At 45.4% G+C, this 19,376-nt stretch overlaps 3 protein-coding genes across 3 annotated transcripts; 1 reads left to right on the top strand and 2 right to left on the bottom strand.

Annotated features, from left to right (window-relative positions):
• Nucleotides 1-204: 204 nt before the first annotated feature.
• On the bottom strand, nucleotides 205-7,637 carry CSUI_003394 (cathepsin cpl). Its single transcript, XM_068063592.1, has 4 exons — nucleotides 5,964-7,637; nucleotides 4,664-4,776; nucleotides 3,323-4,042; nucleotides 205-2,273 (listed from the first exon to the last, which is right to left on the bottom strand). The coding sequence occupies exons 1-4, from the start codon at nucleotides 6,499-6,501 to the stop codon at nucleotides 2,229-2,231; spliced, it is 1,416 nt and encodes a 471-aa protein (XP_067924433.1). The 5' UTR covers nucleotides 6,502-7,637; the 3' UTR covers nucleotides 205-2,228.
• An 855-nt stretch (nucleotides 7,638-8,492) lies between these two features.
• On the top strand, nucleotides 8,493-11,714 carry CSUI_003393 (p23 co). The gene is made up of 3 exons (XM_068063591.1): nucleotides 8,493-8,693; nucleotides 9,535-9,724; nucleotides 10,614-11,714. Exons 1-3 carry the CDS (start codon nucleotides 8,689-8,691, stop codon nucleotides 11,205-11,207), a joined length of 789 nt encoding a protein of 262 aa, XP_067924432.1. The 5' UTR covers nucleotides 8,493-8,688; the 3' UTR covers nucleotides 11,208-11,714.
• Nucleotides 11,715-14,937: 3,223 nt separating this feature from the next.
• CSUI_003392 (atp-dependent protease atpase subunit) lies at nucleotides 14,938-19,088 on the bottom strand. The gene is made up of 6 exons (XM_068063590.1): nucleotides 18,938-19,088; nucleotides 18,312-18,377; nucleotides 17,454-17,520; nucleotides 16,840-16,890; nucleotides 15,872-16,026; nucleotides 14,938-15,047 (listed from the first exon to the last, which is right to left on the bottom strand). The coding sequence occupies exons 1-5, from the start codon at nucleotides 19,053-19,055 to the stop codon at nucleotides 15,945-15,947; spliced, it is 384 nt and encodes a 127-aa protein (XP_067924431.1). The 5' UTR covers nucleotides 19,056-19,088; the 3' UTR covers nucleotides 14,938-15,047; nucleotides 15,872-15,944.
• Between the last annotated feature and the right edge of the window lie 288 nt (nucleotides 19,089-19,376).

Raw genomic sequence — 19,376 nt, 5'->3', positions numbered from 1 at the left:
GACAAGAACAAAAAAAGTGAGAGAGGGAGGAGAAAGGCCGGACTCAACCTTCCCCTCCTCAATCTTCTTCAGATACAACCATTCATTCATACATACGCACATAATACATGTATATATATATATATATACGTATATATATATATATATGTATCATATACAAGAGTAACAGAAGTAGGAATAATACCCCTACCCCGATCACCATTAAGTTGCCGTTGACTGTCATTATCATTCTGAGTGAACTTTTCATGAGTCATCATGACGATCTTCTTCTTTTAGAATCACAACGCCAATAGTGTGTTGTTTTGTGACAACTAAATAGTCCTTTATCATTACTACCATCATGTTTTTCGAGTGTATGTACACCACAGCACTGACCGCACACAACGACTACTACGACTCGACTACGACACACCCCCACCTCCTTTTCCTTCCTCATTCGCCATCGATCGATCTAGCCTCGCCCATCGATTATTATCTCCTCCATCTTCACTCATCATCTCCATCCCCCTACCCATTCATCCATAAGCGATGAGAAGACTTTAAAGAGAACAGACGACAACAAGAAAATACGATCATCATCTTCACGTCACTTTTGTATAGATAGCATCATCATTATCAACTTAATATGGTGGGTCCAGCCATCCATCATCTATCTTTCTATCTATCTGTTTTATTTCTCTCTCTCTCTCCCTTTCATCTGCTCCTGCCATCTCTTTTTCTCTTTCTCTCTCTCTTGCTCTTCAGTCATCAGCAGGAGATGGGGAGTGAAGAAGACAAGGGAGAGAGAGAAACACAACGAGAAACAGATTGATTGAAGAGGATCGATCATAAAGAAAAAGAAGCCTCGTCGTCTCGTGGGTCGTCTCTTCTCATCATCCTTTCTATTCGTATTCCTATCTGTTAACATCTTCAGTAATCCTCTTTCACAACACTACAAGCAGAAGAATCACAGACATCATCATTAGCATCGTGCGTATCACCCCCCACCTAACGAAAAGTTCAGATGAATCACCCTCATCATTATCGCGCTACTACCACTACTACTACTACTAGGACTCCTACCAAGAATACCACCACCACTACTACTACTATCACTCCTACTACTCCTATTACGACTACTACTGTCCCATTACAGAGAAGAAACGGAGGAACACACACCCACACACCCACGAAGCCAACGAAAGAAGAAGAGGAAGAACAAGGATAAGACCAATCATAATAAGATAAGAAGAGTCACACCATACTCAGCATCATCAGCAAAAGGATGAAAAGGAGAACGCACTCCGTTGACTATTAGGATGGCTCTTGAGAAGAAAGCAAGAAAGAAAGAAACACATACAGACGACGCCTCTCCTTCTTCCTCTGGGAGGAGGAACATCACTATGAAGAGTATCTTAACGAAGAAGATAGGAGGTACTACTACCTCCAACTACTAGCCGGCAGGATGACGGCTAGTAGTTGGAGGTAGTAATAGTAGTAGTAGGTACCGCCCGCCGTTGTCCCCCCATATTGTATGAGACATACACCATCAGCATAATAAGAGTAGAAGATACACGGCAAGCATGATACACAGGCAGAAGTGGTGCTCTTGCATAGTCATTCACTGAAGACACCTTCTTGCTATACGTATGATTCTTCACTATGAAGAATCTCCACCTATCAAAATGATAATGATTTGATCAGGAAAATGATGGGTCTCTCAGTCATACATATATAATATCCATAGATATACATATATCGCATATGTAGGTACCCATTATCACACGTCCATACAGATATACTATGTATATGCATATATATAGATATATGTATCTTATCTGTCGTATGTATGCAAAAGCAGGATGACTCTTGTCTTTTCTCTCCTTGGATAGAGGAGTGATCGGATGATGATATACAACACCCGTATAGACATTATCGTAGCTATCATACTAGTCGCAAGAGTTATGTCTCATAAGAATCTCCATCACGTCTCTCCTCATGACTGAACAACCTGTCCGGTACCGCTACTACTCTCTCTCTCTTTCACTTTCTTCATCGATTTCTTCCTTCTTTTTCTCCCTTTTTCGCCGTTCATTCCTTGACGTCCTCTTCTTTTCTTTCGTTCTATCTCTCCCCTATCCTCCTCCTGTCATCGTCTGTTTTCGTCTCCTCTTCTCTTCTCTCCTCATAAACATCTACTTCTTCCTTCTCTTCATTCTCTCATCAGCCTTCGCCATGCTTTCTCCGTTTTAGACAATAGGGAAGGACCCATCAAGTAACAGCCCGCACTGCCCCTAAGAAGAGACACACAGATCCAGACAGAGCCAAGCAAATCATACAGCCACCTCGCCTTCGCGGAAAAAGAGACAAACTCTCTCTCTCTCTCTAACCGACCTCATCCTGCCGCCTTTGCTCTTCCTCTTATTCTTCTTATGAGACACTCTTCCATCTTCGATTGCACATACACATACACACATATATAATGGAGCTATACATCCTGTGTTTTGCTGTCGAAGCTCACACACATGGATAGAATATGTATATAGAAACGTTATGTACGACACACAAGTGCTAATGACGTGACCGGACGAGAAAGATGATGATAATGATAATTCTATTGATATAACGCAAGGACATCCAGATATATGTCTTCTGTCTTTACATCTGAGGTGGAAGTTGTAGTAGAGGGAAAAAGACCATCGAGGGTGGGAGTGGCGAGCGGCATGATGAGTCTGGAGATAATAAGGCCCACGCAGGTGTACACGGACGAAGAAGAAGAAGAAAAGGCACCTCGATCAACACTACTCCCCACTCCCGACCATTACTCATTCGTCTGTATTATCCGCTGATCTGCCATCTACTCCCCCTAATCACTCCTACTACTACTACTATCCAGTTGACCTTTTTCTTCTCTTCCTCTTCTACCTTTCCTCGCTTCCCCCCCCCCTACTGGACTTACCCAAGGATACATATCACTACTACTACTACATACACCCGCTCATACACATATACACATATGTACCTCATATACATGAATACAGACATATACCTCCTCTTTTTTCCCCCCACATAGAAAGTGTCAGCCCAATGAGAGCCTATCTGAACCCCTACCTAGACTCTCTCTCACTCACATATCTATCTACCTATCTACGTATCTATCTGTCTGTCTATCTCCGCTCAATGCACCTATCCTCAATTCCTATGTCTTCTCTTGCCTGACCAACGACCCTTCTTTCGACTGGATCACCCAGCAACGCCAACAAATCTATCTCTTTATTTTCTCATTCTCTTTCTTTCATTCCTTATCTCTTTTTTCCTTTCTTTCTGTTGCCGCCGCCTTTACCTCATCTCCCTTGTGCATAGCCATGAGCATGTATCCATTAGACCCCCAGTCAGATCCCCAGGAATTTTTCATGATCCAGTAATCCTTCGTCTTCTTCGTCAGATGGCGCGGGAGGTTCTCTTCTCCTTCTTCTCCCTCTCCCGCTTCATCGTGATACCCGACCAGAAGCACTCCATGATCTAAGTCCGTACCACACGAGGAGTCGAAGATGCCTTCGTGATAGAACTGAAAAGGCGTTTGATCGGCTTCTATAGCTATACTCACTGGTCCATATTGTGCTAGAGCCCTCTTCATAGCCACTTCACTCTTCTGTGGCACCATCTTGAATCCCTTGATAGAAACAACGTTCTTACACGACTTGGAATGGCATACTGGATCATCTTTCGCAAGATAAGGATAAGCTGATTCAGAACATATCCCGCCGTTGTCGATGACATACTGAAAGGCATCCGGCATCTCTCCCCCGTTACAACTTTCATTGCCTTCGGGCCCGGAGCAATCCATTAGCTGCTGTTCACTTAGACTGATGAGAATGCCTGTCTTCGAACAATAGGCCCCTTCTAAAGCCCCAGTAGATGAAAAGGCCCAGCAAGAACCACAGTCTTTCTGATCCTTCACAGGAGTCACACACCCTTTCTCTCTCCAGTCCACTGACGATGGCACGGGTGGGGTGCTATTACGACTGTCCGAAGGAGGGGTGCGGAGCAACTCATTGGCCACCTACGAGGAGAAAGAAAGAAAGAAAGAAAGAGGGAGAGGAAGATGTAGGAAAGAGAGGGAGAGAGCGAGGCGATGTTGTACATGGAAGACGACAGAGAGCTTAGTCAAGAGGAAAGATAGAGAGTCAGGAGAAAGACTAAGAGGGTTGGAGAGAGAGAGCGACTCATGATAGATTAAGCTGAGGGCGGAGATAGATAGAGATACTGAGAGAGACAGGAAGGTATTCGAGTCTAGAAGAAGTGAGAAAGACAGGGGAAATTCATACTATAGGGCGCACACAGGGTGAGGAGACAGGTATGCAGAGAGGTGTATGTATGGGACCCGCTGCTGTACACGTGCGAAATACACTGTGGGTACATCCTATACACGACGTATCTGTAGGAACAGAAGCTTCTTTCGTACGATGACTGATATCTCTATGTGGGTCTACTACTGTCTTATGTAGATACATAAACAAAGAAACATGCGAACACCCTTCCTTGCACCTACAAGTAGCAACTACCTGTAGAGAGTTCTATCTTTCTAATACACCGAAATCCCATCATGATGCATCCATCAATCGTCTCTTCCCATGTCTCGTCTCTCTCATGATCTGTCTCGTTATGCCTATGTATGGCTTACCCCGAGATGATGTGATCTATAGTTATGCGTCTTCCTGTATCCTAGATACTTCTGACGAAATTCTTCTCGAGTCAGATCTCCGAACTGATTCATCTTCAATGTGTAAGAAAAACCTTAAAAGACACACAAGCGACGAACCACACAACACATGCACACACAATACAAGATAGAGAGATTGACTAGAGCGCAACAGACAGCCGAAGATACACAAAGTTTAGATAGGTAAATAGATAGGTAGATAGAGTGTATAGAGACACCTACAGTCAAGATGAAGAGGGGAATCTACACATAGACACATAAAGAGAGAGAGAAGGTGTGAGCTGCAAGAAGGAAGAAGTATAGGTGGTGAGTAGGAGAAATAGAAGGTGTAATGAATAGTCATAGGCACTGATGAATGAGGTGATCTCCTCCCTCTATCCATTTGGTCATTCTTGTTCTCCTGCCCTCCCTACAATCCTTTTCTCTTCTCTCCCTGTCGCTCTTCTGTTTCTCTCTTTGGATGTAAGAGTCTTCTCTCGTATGGTCTTTCTTCCTTTCTCTCACTCTTCATTCGCCACCCCTGCCTCCACGGGAGCGAAGGTGTTGATCATACGATGATGAGTCGTCAAGCATGCACTACAACGAAGAGAAAGGAATTGAAAAAAAAGAGTAAGACAAGACAAGACTAGCTGAAGTGAACAGCCAGCCTTTCGACAGCTGGTATATACTCTGGTTGCCCTCATATCGCGCTGTCGCTAAGATAGATAGATAGATGCATACGTAAAGAGACAGGAGAGAGAAAGAAGAGACGATGTAAGGAGAACAACGAAGAAGGAAGGAGAAAAACAAAGAAATGAGACAACGTTATGAAAACACACAGAGAGTGAGTGAAACACAACATGAAGAAGAGAAAACAACGGCTGCGATAGAAAGGGGGAGCGAAGAAGGAAAGAAGCTAGAGGGGGGGGAACAAACTAACTAGACAAGATGGCGGTGATTGAATTCAGCGAGTGACTAGCTAGCTACAACTAACCGGAAAACTTAGTGAACACCAACAGTCATGATCTGCCGTACTACTTACTTAGTGAGTACGGTGGACAATGTACACTGCTACACACCCCTTCCTTCTCTCTCTCTCTCTCCGAGCTTCGTTTCTGCCTGCTTATTCGTGTTCCCCTCCATCATCTTCTCTTCTTCTTCACAAAAGAGAATGAGAATATCTCCCCAGTGATCCCCCGTAGATAGAAGAAATCTCTTCGCCCCTAACGTTCAGCGATAGAATAGAGGCACAGGGTGAGAACCCTCATGTCTATTATCTTACCTTGTTGGTTATGAGTATGGATGTAGATAAGATTACTTTTATAGATCGCATATCGTTTGTCTCGCTCTTCCTTCGATGCATACGTCTTTCCATACTTGGCTTGGAAGCCTGAGAATTCATTTAGGAAATGTTCTTCTCGCCAATCCCAGATATTCACCGGAGTTTTACTGGGGGTATCGTCAATATCCACTAGATGAGAGGGAAGGACATTCTCATCCAAACCCCCCTGCTGCTGTTGTTGCCATTGAACGAGAAACACGCCTAGAAGAAGGAGAGACACAGCTAACGCGATTAAAGCAAGAAAAACACGGCTTCGGAGACGGGGATTTCTTAAAAGTTTCTTCCAGAAATAGGTACGCGTCGTGACAACACAACGCTCAAAACCTCTTCTTAGAGCTCCGTCATGACGCCCGTCATCATGACTAAAGTATCGTCTTTGATACGTCCGACTTCCCTCACTGCCGCGACGTCCGCCGTCGTTGCTCTCTACATCCTCATTACCAAGAAATGAAACATAATGAGTTTCACTACGCTCCATTTTAACAGATAGAGGATAGGAAAACGACAGAAGAAGAAAGCAAGATAAGGAAATAAAGAGACAGATAGATAGATACAGAGACACCGCGACAAGAAGATAGGGAGGAGGAAAGAAAATGACGTGCCTGCTGCCTGGGCGAGCGGGTGAGAGTGTCTTTCTACTAGGGAAAGGAAAAGAAAACGAAGAATCACCGGCGGAAAGCAAGAAAAGTCAAGAAGATATTGGAATGAATAGAAGAGAGAAAAGAACACTAAGTTCCCGTCAAAAACTATGAAAAGAAAGCCAGCGAAAGGATAGAGGGTCGAGAAGAAACCAGCGGCTGTTTTTGTTTCGAAAAGGCCAGCAGTCTTAAAGAAAGAGAAGACGACGTTCACGGCCCCGTCGTCGTCAATACACTGTGGAGGAGTAGTGAGTGTTTAGAAGAGGTTCAAGGGTTGCGTTCTATCGTGGTGCCATTCTATGTCGTTCATTCGCTTCTCCCATCACAAAACTCAGAGAGAGACGACGAGAAGAGGCGCACGGCAGGAGCACCGGCCGCCATCCATCGGATGAGACGCGTAGTACTACCCGCCTTCTTAACTCAGGCTCCGGACACACACAAGAAAGTCAGAAGGTAAGACAACATGGGTCAGGTCATAAGAAAGAAATCCTCTTTAGAAAATGTAACAGTCAAAAAGATAGCTCATCTGTCGATGTCTGAATTCATCGCATGGCAGTAGTCGCAAGAGGAGCTGCTGTGAGATGGATGGTCTAGGCAGGGGAGAGAGGCGGCCGGGAGTTCGGCCTCCTCCCCTGTTTTTGAGAAAGGCGACGGCTCTCGTCGTTCTTACGGGGGTTGTCGAGCGGCTCTCCGGCTAAAAACAGCCATCGCGCGCCCGGCTGTTTTTCAGCTTTTCTGGTCTGCTTTGTGCATATGGTCGGTGGAAAGAGATGGGCTGCTGGCGTGCTGCTGCTCGCGCCCTCTCGGACTGTCTGATGCATCGTGTCACTGTCGAAACAGAAAGCAAAAGCGACCAAGAGAGAGAGGAAGAATACATCTGCGCTGAATCAATAAATGACTGGTTGAGGGAGGTGTGCGAGCAGTCGACGAAGAGAGTCGTAAAGGAGGAAGTCTCGCTTCCCTTTCGACATCGAGTAGGCAGCCTAACTGTGTGTGCTCTCAGCGACACCACGGTAGCCTTATACATGAGGGCAGATGTCCAGGGAGCTACTGTGTAAAAGGTTCGCTTGTTGACAGCAGTCTTTCTGGTTAGTAAGGGGAGCCACAAATCCCTCGAGCGTGTGTGTGATCGCGGTGCGAGTGTGAGGATGATGAGAAGAAGAACAAGGGATCGAAATTACCAAGGAAGGAAGAAAAGGACGTGTATTCACGTCCTTTCCACTGACTGTGGTGGTGTTGCTGGCTTCCGTGCTGGGTCCAATAACCATAATGAGCCTCGGGCCTTTCTACATCAGTCATTCAGCTTTGCGGCCCTCTGGGGGGCAGTAGTTTCCATCGAACGCTTTTGAAGTGCCAAGGAAGTACAGCCTTCCCCTTGTGTGTCTTTTTTCATCGCGCGACTCCTCGATTGAGTTAGGAAAAACGGTGCAGTAGTTCGGGAAGGCAACACACCTAGAGAGATGGAAAATAGGTACGCACGCGCGGTGAGACACGCACCGAGCGAGAATCGACGGCTGCCAACCGATCATTAAGGAGAGATGATGTACCGCCCATGAGCAACCTAGAAGCGCGTGTGTAAGTCATGCGACGTCGTACACACATAGAACAGCCATCCCGATTGCCCGAGGGCGATGGACGATTACTCAATGGAGCTCGATGATGGATGATCACGCCCCTTTGGTATGCACAGGGTTGTTTACGCCGCCTCGTCACTCGCCCGTCATCGGGGGAAGATGGTTGGGTGGTGGTCGGAGGGGGAAGAGGAGGAGAAGGATGGAGAAGAAGAAGAAAGAGAAAGAGAAGGGGTAGTTGTTGTTCTTGCTGTGGTTAAGGAGGCGAGAGGGGGAGAGAGAAAGAGAGAGACGTTGAGGAGCCCGCTCGCCCACCCGGGAGAGTCATTGGTTGTGTTGCTATGAAAGCCACAGGGGTTCGATCACTTTCTTTGCTTTTTTCTCCTTTTCTTTCTCTTTTCTGACCAACGAATTCTCAAGCCTTCTCTTTCTTCTTCCTGCACTACCATTATCATCATGGCGTGAGTGCATAATAACCTTCACCTGATTCTTATCACTTGGAAAGATCGCCGTCCACCCTAGTAATGTCCCCCACGTCGCTGCACTTCCGTAATGCTATCTCTCCTTTTTTCTCTCGAGCACTCTCTCGTGGGGTTCATTAAGATCAGTGAGACTTCGTTTCATCTCTTCTTTTTGAACATCATAGATGTGTGCGCATCCAAAAGATATCTCAGGCGATCCCTTTTTACACAAAAACCTCAAGAAGAGAAGACACAGCAACGTTCATCGCCGGTTGTGCTGGTGTACATACACCAGAGAATCGTGACGGTGACCACAGACCACACCACCTATTTCTCATCCATCGTTGATCCAACGCTTCCTTTTGAGTCGTCAAACCACGAGACTAGGACATCTCTTTTTTCTTGACATCCGTTCGTGTAATTTATTCTCTTGTAGACTGTAGAGTTCACTCTTACACAAGTGCCGGTGGAGAACAGCCGACCGTTCGAAGGGTGGACGGCCCCTCTTCTGTTTGTCGACGTAGGAATGTTCTGTCTTCGTGTGTGTATGCTGATCTTGATATCTCATAGAAAGTCACCCCGTGCACCCTCATTTTTCATTCATCTTCTCTTTCATCTTTTGCTTCTCTTTCTTCGCTTGTGTCGAAGCAAGTTGAGAAAAGAGAGAGTGGGGGGTGGTAGTGAGTGTTGGTGAATCGATGGATGGTTTGACTGTCTTTCTTTATCCACAGGGTATCAAGTGAGAACAAGGGGAGGCCGATCAGGCCGTCTGTGATGCGGGTCAAGAAAGAAAACCAATCAAATTGTGCTTTTTTGTCTCTTCTCTGTGTATGTACACCAGGGACTCACAGATTCATACACCGCAGTGCATGTGGGCGGAGACAAAGGAGTTTATCTTTCTTACCGTCCAGGTCATGTCTCCCCAGGAACTCGAAGTCGAGTTGAAGGAGACCTCTCTTGATGTGAAGTGCGTATCCGAAGGAACGAAATTTCATTGCCATCTTGACTTTCCTCATCCTATCAATGTTGAGGTACGTTCAGATCTCTCACAGTCTGCTGCATATATATACATATACATCTTCCGTACATGCGTCTTTATGTAGATATGTGCATATGTAGGCATATGTCTATCCGATGGAGAATCTATCCATCTATCTGTACGTGCGCTCCCTCACTGGCAGCAGCATGTTCTACTTACCTTTCTTCTCCAGAAAGTCTAAGACGTGGAGAGGATATATCCTTGTTAAGAGATAAGAGGAGATGACTCTCGGAAGAGAATGAATGACTCTGCAGGTCGTGTCTCTATGAAAGCCTGTGTGTACGTATGCATTTATTGAGATGTAGCCGTGTGTCTGTATAGATAGAGACGTTGTGGGGTTGTATCTATGTAGTAGACAGGAGGTACACGTGTGGGAGTCGAGGGTAGGTACCGTTCTATCTCATCGAGTTAGTTGTGTATGTTATCCCCCCCCCCNNCCGTATGTCTTCACCACGGATCTATCTGTGTCTCTCTGTTCATGACGGCATGGTTCTCAAGGTACTGCCCCGTCAGCACTCGGCTGCATGAGACGGACATCTATGACCTACCCATCCATCCTCTCTCATTCATTTGTGCTTCCTCCCTTCAAACCTTCATATGTGTCTTCTTTACTTGCTCACATCGCCACAACGATCTCTCTCTGTTGTCGATGGTATAAGGCAAGAGAAAAACAAAAGCTATCACTCCCCCCCCTACTGGCGTTCGTCTCTCTCCCTTTCTTACTAGACTGTCTGATGTAAGCGTACGGTACCTTTCAAAGCCTTCCCCCGCTTGGTATTGTCGACCCTTCTCCACGCTTCCTCCCTCCAGGTGGTTTTGTTCCTCTTCTTGTTCTCTTTCACATCCTCCTCTTTGTATATCTCCCTTCTCTCCTCCTTTAGGAATCCAAGTACAGTGCCCAGAGAAACGTTCAGTTCAAACTTGTGAAGAAGGAGAAAGAGAGATGGAGGTCTATGACGAAGGACGGGAAGAAGTTGCACTGGTTGAAGTGTGACTGGGATAAGTGGGTGGATTCGGATGAAGAAGATTCGAAGGGTATGGATATGGGAGATTTCGATATGAACTCCATGGACTTTGGTGGAATGGGGGGGATGGGAGGTCTAGGCGGGATGGGAGGACTAGGAGGCATGGGTGGCCTAGGTGGAATGGGGGGCTTAGGAGGCATGGGAGGAGGTATGGGTGATATGATGGATTTGGGAGGAGGCATGGACTCGGATGACGAAGAAGATGGCGATTTACCTGATCTAGATGACGAAGATGAAGACGAGGGAATGCACGATCATGAAGATGAAGCGGCAGGGGGTGATGCTGCCCCTGTCGCAGGAAAGGCGGGTGGAGATGCGTCAAAGGACGTGGAGGGAGGTGAGAAGCCTAATGGGGTGCCAAGCAGTTCCAGTGAAGAGCCAGAGAAACCAGGGGCTGCTGATAAGACAGTCAGTGTCGAAGAAGCGACAACCTCAGCAGCTCAGGCGTAAAGAAGAAGAAAAAGGAAGGGAGGGAGGGAGATGGAGAAGAAGGTCGTGTCATTCTTACCATGATGAGGATGAAGACAAGGACGGTGACCAGCAGCCTGGGGGGGATCTTCTCTCTCTCTTCGTGAAGGGATAGAAAGAAGACGTTCTCGGAGATGATGACTACATGATCCTGTATACTCCCTCCTGGTGTTCCTCTCATGGAAGAGGAGAGAAAGAGAAGGAAAGAGACGACGTATCATCATAGTCATTCCGACTTCTCTTCTGTAGGAAGGTGGATGGGAGTTGCGGGAGGCGTCTTTCATGTAGTAGTAAATAGTCAGTCCTTTTTTTTTTTCTCATGTATCTACTACGTTCTTCCCTCCTCCTCTGTCTTGCACGTGGCGATCTTACAGCACCCCTGTTGTATCTATATCTTCATATGTATATCAAGAAAGGCACGTATGTATGTGTGACCTACCTGTCTATGTGTCTTCCGAATGTCCATAGATATCTGAAGGTGAAGAAAGGAGGACATGAAAGAGGGGAGGAGGGCGGGGAGGGATGTTTTCGCGTGTGTATGGCGATGATCGTCTATCATTCATATATTCCTTTTTGCATGCCTCTTCGAGGATTATGAAGAGGGGATCTCTATCACTCTTTCCTGTTTTCAAACAACCCTTCTCGTCTTTGCTTCTTGATCGATCGACTTTTCTTCACTTCCTCCTTCGTTGCTGTGTACTGCCGAGTCAAAAATCTCAGCTCACCGTCTCCAGGGATCGATGCTGATGGTGCCTGCGTTCCGGGGAGAATAGGAATCGATACAGCTAGGCGGTTAGGAAGAAAGAAGACGACAACGAGACATAGCTTCGCATACAGCTTCACGTCTCTACTCTCACGAATACTGCTGCGTGTCAAAGGAGGCCAGGGGGAGGATCTCCCCTGTTCTCCGTGTATAAGGCCAATTGTAGATTCATCATGCATGCTTGGCCTATGGTCTTCAAGAGGTTTTATCGTTCTCTCCATCGATCCTTGTGAGCCATGCCGCATGTCACAGTCGCGACCGACGTCCCCACTGGTAAGTTTAACATGCCACACGAGCTTGACTGTATGTGTCACTGATTCTCCAATACTTTCTCTCCAGTTGCCCCTGGTACGCCCCCGTCGTCTTCAGATACTCTCCCCTGGCTACTACTTTTCCTGGAGCAGACCCCACCTGCTGCTTCAGATAGCTACCAACGTCCTATTCTCACACAAGCCAGATAGTTTGGTGTAGGTCTACGGTACGCCCCAGATGGAATAGAGGAAGCCCTGCGGTAGGGGTGGGGGGATGAGCTAACTCTGGTGTGCTGGTAAGTGTCCTTCCAGATGAGTCAAGAGCCGAAAGCGATTTTGGAGTTCCACAGCGAGAACCAGAAAAGTGTCCAGAGAATCATAGGAAGACTACAAGCACACAGAAACTGACGACACACGGGGTACTCATATGTGTAGCATGCAGCAGGAGTTTTGCTTGTGTAATCCAGGTTTCTCCCCCGGAAAGACTGCAACAGAGGGTGTTGCCATGACGCGCAGACAGGTACTCTTTCCCTCTGGTAGATGCAACACATTAACGCATGCATCGAAGACAACGGACAAGTCCAACGCCCTTTCCCCTGCCGCTTCCCAACACGGGAGAGTGATGCACAAGCTACCGGATGGTGGATAAGGCGGTGTTCCACGACTCGGTGAACAAGCGTAGAGAATTTGAAGAACTATTAATTGGAATTAGTCAAGATATAGAATAGATAGGGGTGGCTTTTTCCCTAGGTCGAAACCCTTTCCGCTTAGGATTTTACGCTCCTGAGGTATAAACGGGGGGGAGGAGGGAACCAACGGTGGCAACGAACCACGGCACCCTCGGTAAAAGCCCCCCGTCACCTGGTTTGTTTCATCGTCAATGTGGAGATATACGGATTTTTTTATCCTGTTTGAATTTCGGACGTGTTCTATCTGAGAAGCATTGGGGGTGATGCTTTACATGTGAAACGGACAAAACTCCCTTCCCCAGCCAGGGTCGCGCCCTATAGCAACATCCTTTCTATCTATCTATCTCTCTATCTTTCTACACGGGTTAGGGGCCATGTGTGGAGAGAGCCTTCAAGATGTTTGCGGAACCAGAGGACACACAAGATATGACTAGGCAAAAAATTCTTTGAAGACGGAGGAGCTGTTGAGGAGAGACATCGCCCTACCGCTAGCTACGTACTACACCAACGCGTATCCCCCAGGTGCAGAGTTACGTCACTTCTCTCTTACCTGTAGCTTGGGGTGTCACCTAGCTTTCGTGAGTCCTCTCCACGGATAGAGCAGTAGTCAAATGGAGAGAGAGAGTTCACTCTATACATAGCTCCGCTTGACAAAGATATCACGGGGTATCCAGCCGTACAGATGTATAGATAGGCCATCCATTTCTATGCTATAACGCATACATAAAGTGTATATATATACATGTTTACGGAGAGGTGCAATACTGCCGATGGACTTCCACTAAGGAGGGGTGGTCATAGCACATCATGAAGTGGCCTTGCTTTCTATTCTATTCTTATATAAACAGCAGGCGAAGAAGAGCTCTTGCCCCCCTCAGCAAGCAGCAAAGAAAAGCTCGAGTCATCATAACCATCCGTCCCTGCATGGTCAGCTACTTAGCCTCTCCTCATCGGCAAGTCGTCTTCTCTCTTTCTTTTCTCCCGGATCAAATCTATGGGACCTGGTGTCCACACCTCTCCCAACACAGTATTCTCTCGAAAGTCGATTGAGCAGCAGATCTTCGGTGTATGTTGAGCCCTTTTTTCATGTCTTCCTTCCTCACTCTTCACACTCAACTCCTCCAAGCTGTCATTTCCTTTCTACTTGAACTAACTGGAGAGCGTGAAAGATAGACACACATGCTAGGCTCTTCTGGCACACTCGTGTCAACTATCTTTCTATACGGATCTGATGGGTAGCGGTCTTAGATTGCATCTATCTCTCTTCTCTTCCGACGACTAGAGAGATCTTTCTTTCTTGAAGAAAAAAAGTCCCTGGAATGGTGTGGTAGCGCGCGGGAAGAGGAGCCTCGGCTCCTCCTCCTCCTCTTCCCTCCTTGGCGTCAGTCCAGCTGACATATTTCTCTTTAAGCATTTATCAAGGTGTATATACTCCGTATGGAGAACCGTGTCGAGAAAATCTTTGGAATTAATCAACTGAAGGTTCTGAGAAGCGAAAGAAGAAAGAAAACGGCTTTTTGACTCGTCCTTCCTCTTTTTCGTTCACACATTCATTCACTCCTGGTCACTCCTCATAACCTGTCTACGTAAGCAAATTTGGAAAGAAAAGACTCTTCTCTTGCTTCTTGGAAGATGTGTAGACAATAGGACACCGAGAAGAAAGAAAACAAATCATAGCAGCAGCAGCATTAGGAGTAGTCCTCGTATGCATGCACCCATGCATAACAAAATACTTGACAGGAGGGGGGGGGAGGGCGTGTTCACTCAGACTTCTTTCTAGGTAGGTGTTGAAAGGCTGATGTAGTGGAGTGAATAGGTCTTCTCGAATATCAATCACTTCACTAGAGAGGGCTAGCAACAATGAAAAAAGAAAAGAAGAAGGCGGAAGAAAGAAAAAAGAAGAGCGATGCGCTGGACTAGACCGCTGACAGATAAATGACTAGAAGAATGATAATAATGATCTACTGTTACCGTAGAAGCGACCATCGCCGAGGCGTTGTTCTATTACCATGACGAGAAGGTGAAGAGCTCTTTAAATTCCCTTCTGTTGGCCAACAAAGATGATAGAAGAATGGAAGAAAACGTCTCCATATGTCTGGACGTTCCTTGAACTTCATTTCTTTTGAGAAAAGAGGAAAAAGAAAAAACAGAAAGACAGAGAAAAAGGAGGAGGCCGACCATCATATCTTTGCAATGGCAATGAGATAATACACTCCTTCCTATCATGGACGTTTGCGCTGCCGGAACTACGGATCTGACAGGATACGATTCATAATGAAGATTCACAGAAGCACTTGGTGATGGAGAAAGAAAAAAAAGAGGGAGGAAAGAAGGAAAGAAAGGAGAGGAGAGCAGCAGGAAAGAGAGCGTGACAGAGATCGCTTCTCTTACGATGGATTCCTTCGAAAATATGATGAGAAATACACGCGCATGCACTCATTCACACACAAGAATTAGGGACGTTCCTGAGACTGCGGGTCCCTGCTGTGACGGAGAATTACCAAAGCTCTTTGAAGACGAAAACACAGTCCGGCCGGATGTACGTGTTCCCTAATATGGGTTATGCATTCAGACATACGAGACATATAGGCGTCAAATGAGGAAAATCGACAAAAAGTAAAACACATGCCTTGCGGTGGATGAACACCTGCACTCACAGGGTGTACATACACCTCCCCCTTCATCAGGTGTAGATACACCTCCCCATCATCAGGCGTACATACGCCGCTTGCTCCTCGAGTGTACATGCGCCTCTCGTACATCCAATGCATGCACTCCTCTCATTCATCTTTCATTGCTGGAACTCCTTCCCTGTAGACACCCCTTTCGTGCTTCTGTTGGTGTGACGCCTTTCACTCTTAGTATCATATAGGCGAATGCTTGTCTATATCAATCATCAAAAATGCGCCCTCCTCTCCAGTGAGAAACGAAAAAGCTTGTCACCTCTCTCTCTTCTCCCTCGTCTCCTCCTCCTCCTTCGTCCGTGTGCACCGCATTTCTTCTTTTTCTTTTTTCTTCAAAGAACAAATCGAGTGTAATCCATCTTCGTAAGGAGAGAACTAACACTCTTCTGTACATGCTGTAGATCAATCTCGACCCTGATGACGCAGGCACATGGAAAGAAGTTAAAGAAAGAAAGAAAGACAGAAAAAAGGAAGAGAAGTCAAATGAAAAGCTCTATCACCGTCATCACCTGTGTGTTGTCTGGCTTCAGACAGAAGACGAAGAAGAGTGCAACGCGCCGTCATGATGAGGATGTGGATACAAATTCTTACTGCTTTTCTTGCGTCCCTCCTCTTTATCTACGACACCTTCGTTACCTGAAACAACTACACATCGTAGTCCTCTCTGTCATCTATCTGTTTACGGAGACATACGCCAATACCGATACTCGTACCTCCATTGATAGATATGATTGATACCTTTCGAGTCGAGAAGTAGAATGACACAACTGGCTCTCCTCTGTCTTCACTTACGACAGCTTCTTCTTCATGTATACCATGCCCTGCATGCATTCGGTTTTTCTTATACCAACTTCAATCGTAATATACAGATATGTATATATATATATATAGAGAGAGAGAGAGAGAAAGAGAGATACTGCTATCGAGATTAGTTCAATTGCTCCTGCTCGAGACTTCCTCCCTTTCTCCGCTAGTGTAGAGGGTGTAGATATCTATAGATAGATACCTATCCTTACATCCATCTCATAAACGCCCATAGAGACAAAGAGGAGAGATACAGATATCGGTCTGAAGAACCTCATGTATATCTACTAAGACGCATCTATGGATAGAAGAGTTTAGGAACTGAGAAGAAAGCGATCAAGTCATCCTTGCAGACAACACCTAAAACGTACGTAATAGTGGAGATACTGCATGCTGAAGAGAGTGGCTATGAATCTGACCTACCGCGATCCACGAGGCATAGAAGATGCGCTGAAATTTACGTCTTCCATGATCCTGTAAAACGAAAAGAAGAATGATGACGTCACATTCAAATAGACACAAAGAAAGAACAAGAAAGAAAGAAAGAATGAAAGAAAGGAAGAGCGAGAAAGAAAGAAAGAAAGGCTTTTCAAATGAATGAGAAGAAAGACAAGAAAAGATTCATTCATCGGACCTGAAACACCACCTAGTCCTTCCTCTCCCTACAGTCAGATTCGTACGTCCTACCAACGACAAGCCTCACCGCCTTGACGTCACATACATATCTATAATTGTATATCTATATACATCCACATCCAGATCGCTAGATAGATAGATAGATTGAAGATAGATAGATAGATAGATTGAGGATAGATAGAGTGAATGAGTGAAAGAAGCGACAGCTTGAAGAACCCCAGGGGACAAGACGACAAGAGGAGAGAGAGCTAGGAAAAGGAGTGTAGCTAGGCATATGATATTAGCTAGTCAGGAGAAGTGCGCTTATGATGGTAGACAGTGAGGAAGTAAACTTACGATGCTAGCTAGGTAGGAAGTGACCTTGTAATGCTAGCTAGTTGGAACTAGCTGAGCTAACTTACTTTTCAATGATGGTGTGAAGGCGTCGAGCTCCGATATTCTCTACGTTGGCGTTGACTTCACATGCAACTGTTAGAATGATAGAAAGAAAAGTAATAGCAGAGAAACAAAGAAAGATGAAGATACAAAAAGAGATGAAAAAGATGTGAATCTTTTAAGTTTCTTTTTTCCTCTTCATCGTCTCTCTCATCTCTTAGTATCGATGCTGGATGACATAATAGACAGATCTGCCTTTACTACTTATTTTCTTACACCTTGCTGATTAGAATGACTGAGAGAGGAGAGAGAGCGAAAGAATTCCTCTATGTAGATCACGGCAAGATTCATACTATACACTCTCATTCGTCCATCTCTTTCTAGATTTCTACAGCGACTGTATTCCAAAACTTGATCTCTCTCTTCCTACAGGCACAGCGAATGTGAAGATGCCTATGTGTGTCCTACCAAATAGATACATAGATCAAAGATAGATAGGTAGATAGTCTCTTCTCTGTAGAAGACAAATCTTGAGAGAAATGACAAGGTCCTTATTCCATACACTTGACATTTCACGTCGCTTTCTCTAGAGTGGTCTCTTCATCCATTCTTCAGGTATGCAGAAAGAAAGAAAGAGAAAGAAAGGGAGAGAGAGAATGGAGAAATAGCAACAAGACAGAAATCTCGATGGCAATCTGTATGAAAGGAAAGAGACGAAGAAAGAGATGAAAGAAGGCAAACCCCTTCCTTAAGAAAAAGCACACTCCAAGAAAAGCAAGAAGAGAACAAGAGAGACGAGAGATAAGAAAGAAAGAAAGAAAGAAAGAAAGACATCGACTCGTGTTCTTTTTTCTTTCTTCCTTTCTTTCTCCTTCTCAACTTACCCCTTGCAATCTCACGAATGGCTTCATCTGTGAAGTGGAGATCGATATTCTCTGTCTTCAATAGAGCTGCACAAAAAGAAAGAGAAGGAGACAGAAGAAGACGAAGAAGAAGAAGAGCAACAGATCACGACCACTAGGTCTCTCTCTCTCTCTCTTCTTTTTCTGCGAAGAGAGAAGAAAGGAGGAAGAGTAAGACTGTGGAAAAGGGGATCTCTTTCACGCTATGTCAGGCAAACGGCCAGACGGAGGAGATAGAGAGACCAAAGATAGACTGAAAAGAGACGACAGATAGATTAAAGATAGATAGATTATGGATAGACGATAGCTATGTATGGATGTGTATGGTAGAAAGGCGCAGTGAAGTGCTGGGAGACAGCGAGAGAGTGACGTAGATACCGGGAATTACAGAGGCATTGTATGTAGAAAGAAAGAAAGAATGAAAGAAAGAAAGAAAGCGAGATGAGATAGCACATCAGCCCCGTCCGTGATCCATCTCTTCTTTCTCCTTTCTTTCTTTCTTTCTATGTCCTTTCTTTCTGTCTTGTGTCTTTCTTATTTCTTTCTTTCTTTCTTTTTGTCTCAATTCTTTCAGTTGCTTTCTTAGGCTTTTCTTGTCGGGTGTTTACCTTGGCTTTGCTCTATGAGGTTATTCTTCGTTTTCGTTAGAATATCTTGGAGATCCTCTTGGGTCAGAGGCTTCAAAGTCACACGGATGGGCAAGCGACCCTGCAACTCCGCCAGCATATCACTCGGACGTACACAGTGAAAAGCACCTACAAAGAAAGAAAGAGATAAGACAAAAAGAATGAGAATGAAAAGAAAGAAAGAGCAGGCGCGGCGGGAAGGTGTGATAGAAGAGAGAGAGTTAAGTAAGAGGGACGTTTTCAATGAAGGGGGGGGGGGGCTAGCGCATACAAGCGTCAGCATAAGTCTAAGATACACACTAAGAAAAGACCAAACAGACCCTCCAATGAATGAGAGACGAAGCAAGAAAATAAGATAGATAGATAGATAGATTAAAGATAGATAGATAAAGATAGATAGATAGATTAAAGATAGATAGAT

This window comes from Cystoisospora suis, assembly GCF_002600585.1.
Source record: "Cystoisospora suis strain Wien I chromosome Unknown contig_1503, whole genome shotgun sequence".
Lineage (NCBI taxonomy): Eukaryota > Apicomplexa > Conoidasida > Eucoccidiorida > Sarcocystidae > Cystoisospora > Cystoisospora suis.
The sequence above is the reverse complement of the archived record's forward strand: the minus strand, read 5'-3'. Positions and strand labels throughout refer to the sequence as shown.